Below are 1,993 nucleotides of genomic sequence, written 5' to 3'. Positions count from 1 at the left end.
GCTCATACGGGAATTGTAATACTGTCATCTCACCTGAGTCAGTAGTGCACTCTTTTCTCTCTTTCCTGATTTTAGAAGCAGCAAGCTAATGATTGGGGGAGGAAATATGACACAGATCACCTATTTCATCCTTTTGGGATTCTCTGATTTTCCCAGAATCCTAGCAGTGCTCTTCGTTGTATTCCTGCTGATCTACATTTTGACTCTGACTTGGAACCTGTGCCTCATCATCTTAATAAGGGTGGACTCTCACCTTCACACACCCATGTACTTCTTCCTCAGTAATCTGTCCTTCATAGATATCTGCTATGTGACCTCTATAGCTCCCAAGATGCTCTCCAACTTTTTCCAAGAGCAGCAGACCATTACCTTTGTGGGTTGTGCTGTTCAGTACTTTGTCTTTGCAACCATGGCACTGAGTGAGTCTTGTCTCATGACAGCCATGGCTTATGACCGATATAGTGCCATTTGCAATCCACTTCTCTATTCATCCATCATGTCACCCACCCTCTGTATTCGGATGGTGCTGGGATCCTATTTGGCTGGACTCTCTGCTTCTATATCCCAGTTGTGTACCATGTTTCAGCTCCACTTTTGTGGGCCTAATGTCATCAAGCACTTCTTCTGTGACATACCCCAACTGATAATCCTGTCCTGCACTGATACTTTCTTTGTGCGACTATTGATTGCTATATTATCAATGTTCTTTGGGATAATAAATGCCCTCATTATCATGATATCCTATGGTTATATTGTCATCTCCATCATGAAGATCACTTCAGCTAAAGGTAGGTCCAAGGCTTTCAACACTTGTGCTTCTCATCTGACAGCGGTTTCCCTCTTCTATACCTCAAGTATCTCTGTCTATTTGAGTTCCAGCTCTGGTGGTTCCTCCAGTTTTGACAGATTTGCATCGGTATTCTACACTGTAGCCATTCCCATGTTGAATCCCTTGATTTACAGTCTGAGGAACAAGGAAATCAAAGATGCCTTGAAGAGGTTACAAAAGAAGAGATGGTTCTGCTGAGGTTATGTCCAGATTTGTCCTCTCAGAAAACTTAATCCCCAGTAACATGCAGAGGAATGGACTCTAACAAAATACAGACTTACTTAATATAAACAAAGGTTATTTTGGGACAGGTAATATGCCAAATGGACTGAGAGCTGACTTGATTCTACACAAGCACAATACATTTAAGTCTAGGAGGTTCATACTTTCACCCTGCATGAGGAGTGGCCTCATCATTTATTAGTAATCTGCAAGTGGGGGTACCTGGTGGCTTAGTTGGTTAAGCATCTGCCTTCTGCTCAGGTTAGGATCCCAGGGTCCTGGGATTGAGTCCCATGTCAGGGGTTTCTGCTCTTTAGGGACCTGAATCTCCCTCTCCCTCTGTACTTCCTCCTGCTTATGTTCTCTCTTTCTCAATCAAGTAAATAATTAAAATCTTTAAAATAATCCACATGTATTTGTAAAATGTTGACGTTTAGAAACTCATTACTTCTCCTTGCTTCAGATATTGAGCCTTGTTCAATCTCAGACCTCTGACTGTAAAGGAGTGATACCTGACAGAGGCCCAAGGAGTACAGAGACCTTTTCTCCCAAATATTTTGATGCAGCATAATCCAGACATGAGGGTGATTGAGGTTTATCCTGTGTATCTGGTCATAATGGGAAAAGATGGAGGGGATGGGCCTTCAATAGAAACAATAAAAAACTAGTGATATATTGTATTGTGACTAACATAATGTAAAAAAAATAAAGACATCCCTGATTTCAAGCATTACTACAACGCCATGATCACCAAGACAGCATGGTACTGGCATAAAAACAGACACATAGACCAGTGGAACAGAGTAGAGAGCCCAGATATGGACCCTCAACTCTATGGTCAATTAATCTTCGACAAAACGTGAAAAAATATACAGTGGAAAAAAGACAGTCTCTTCAATAAATGGTGCTGGGAAAACTGGACAGCTATATGTAGAAGAATGA

The 1,993-nt window shown here is 41.4% G+C and overlaps 1 protein-coding gene across 1 annotated transcript; it reads left to right on the top strand.

The window, feature by feature from the left end:
• The first annotated feature begins 88 nt into the window (after positions 1 to 88).
• Positions 89 to 1,027, top strand: LOC122914508 (olfactory receptor 5AN1-like). The gene has a single exon (XM_044261122.1). It carries the CDS (start codon positions 89 to 91, stop codon positions 1,025 to 1,027), a length of 939 nt encoding a protein of 312 aa, XP_044117057.1.
• The last annotated feature ends 966 nt before the right edge of the window (positions 1,028 to 1,993 follow it).

Source organism: Neovison vison, chromosome 7, assembly GCF_020171115.1.
Source record: "Neovison vison isolate M4711 chromosome 7, ASM_NN_V1, whole genome shotgun sequence".
Lineage (NCBI taxonomy): Eukaryota > Metazoa > Chordata > Mammalia > Carnivora > Mustelidae > Neogale > Neogale vison.
Note: the sequence above shows the minus strand (reverse complement) of the source record. Positions and strands in the feature narration are given on the sequence as shown.

Excerpts from the sequence above, each read along its gene's own strand:
- LOC122914508 (XM_044261122.1), top strand. The coding sequence starts at position 89 with ATGATTGGGGGAGGAAATATGACACAGATCACCTATTTCATCCTTTTG.